The following is a 1,458-nucleotide window of genomic DNA, read 5'->3' as shown; positions in this document are numbered from 1 at the left end:
CAAAAATTGGGTCGATTCGTGGATGGCTTCAAAAGATGAAGCGTTTTTCCGACGCGATATCCGTATGCTGCCAGAAAGATGGAAAAAAGTAGTGGCTAGCGATGGACAATACTTCGAATAAAATTTAGGTATCGTTCTTTCACAATAAATGCCCAATTTTTGATTAAAAACGGCGGAAACTTATTTATACTCCTAATATAATAATACCTTTATTATTAATTGTATCATTTTTTTATTAGACTAGTTTAGGATTTTTTCATTAAAGTACACGTTTGCAAATCATCGAGCATTATCAGCTGGTTGGAGATCAGCTAAGAAGGCATTATACTGATCCATAATGCTTAATTCTTCAGATGTATTGGTCTTATCATCATATTGCGAACCGACAGTCCATAGAGTCTCCAAGTCGTAATGTTCTCTAGCAGAGTCAGATAAAATATGCAGAGCGATATTTCCTGCAATACAAACAATGCATAATTTTGTAAATTGCTTTAATAAATCCGAAATTATTTTATAGTTATTAATGTTATCTATGTACTTCAATTATTTATAAGTAGTAAGCTTGTGGAGAGCTTATACTACTTAACATATAGTGATCATATAGAATGATACGTAGATTATCTTTAAATATTTTTCAATATTTTGATGTCTAGAAACAAGATGAAAATAATTATATTACATATTGTATAAATATATAATATAATTACGATTTTCTTACATTTTTTATCCCATTTCTAGATTATCTTATTTTTACATTTTTAAACAAAATGTTGAAAAATGATTACAGATATTTGTGTAAATTTATACAAATAATAATGTAATTATATACTTGTATATAATTATGTAATATGTATAATTTTATTATTCATTGACTAGAAACTTTTGACATTATTATATATATTGAGAATTGTAAGTTATTAAAACATAAAATATAATTTCCTAATTCAAAGAATATACAATATTACCTAAATCCAAAGCCATCCAATCCTTTGACTTCTCCCCCTCGATTTTAGGTATCAACTCGTTTTGATATCTTTTCAGTTTGTAAACCTTGCGTATAAAAGTGGCTAAAGCGTTCATGTGCTTTTGTGAATTTCCGGTCACAACAACAATGTAGTCCACGTAAGCGTACTCCTTGGGAACGGAAGCAACAAAGATGTTCTTGGCTTTATCTCTTTCCAGTAACTCAACAAGTTGATCGACGTCGAATACTCCAGTAACACCATCTAACATATACACAATTTGATCGTTACTACAGCCATCATTTAATTCCTTAATAATTTCATCATCTTTTATTAATTAAAAACAATATTTATTATATTCATATATCATATATTTTATTAATATAAATTATATCAAGTACATAATTTCTTAAATATTTATTTTTGCACAAATGTAACAAATATAATTATATTAAATTTGTAACAAAGTTTAAATAATTTCATATCTTTGTTAAAT

General features: G+C 27.2%; 1 protein-coding gene across 1 annotated transcript in view; it reads right to left on the bottom strand.

The window, feature by feature from the left end:
* Positions 1-201: 201 nt before the first annotated feature.
* The window catches only part of LOC108753084, a 1,992-nt gene continuing 735 nt past the window's right edge, over positions 202-1,458 (bottom strand). Inside the window, exons 2-3 of the mRNA XM_018494428.1 lie at positions 966-1,226; positions 202-455 (exon numbers count right to left, since the gene is read on the bottom strand). Of these exons, the coding sequence (XP_018349930.1) occupies positions 280-455; positions 966-1,226 (437 nt within the window). The 3' untranslated portion in view covers positions 202-279. The remainder of the gene's footprint in view (positions 456-965; positions 1,227-1,458) is intronic.

The sequence above is a fragment of the Trachymyrmex septentrionalis genome, unplaced genomic scaffold, assembly GCF_001594115.1.
Source record: "Trachymyrmex septentrionalis isolate Tsep2-gDNA-1 unplaced genomic scaffold, Tsep1.0 scaffold641, whole genome shotgun sequence".
Taxonomy (NCBI): Eukaryota; Metazoa; Arthropoda; class Insecta; order Hymenoptera; family Formicidae; genus Trachymyrmex; species Trachymyrmex septentrionalis.
This window is presented reverse-complemented; position numbering and strand designations above follow the sequence as displayed.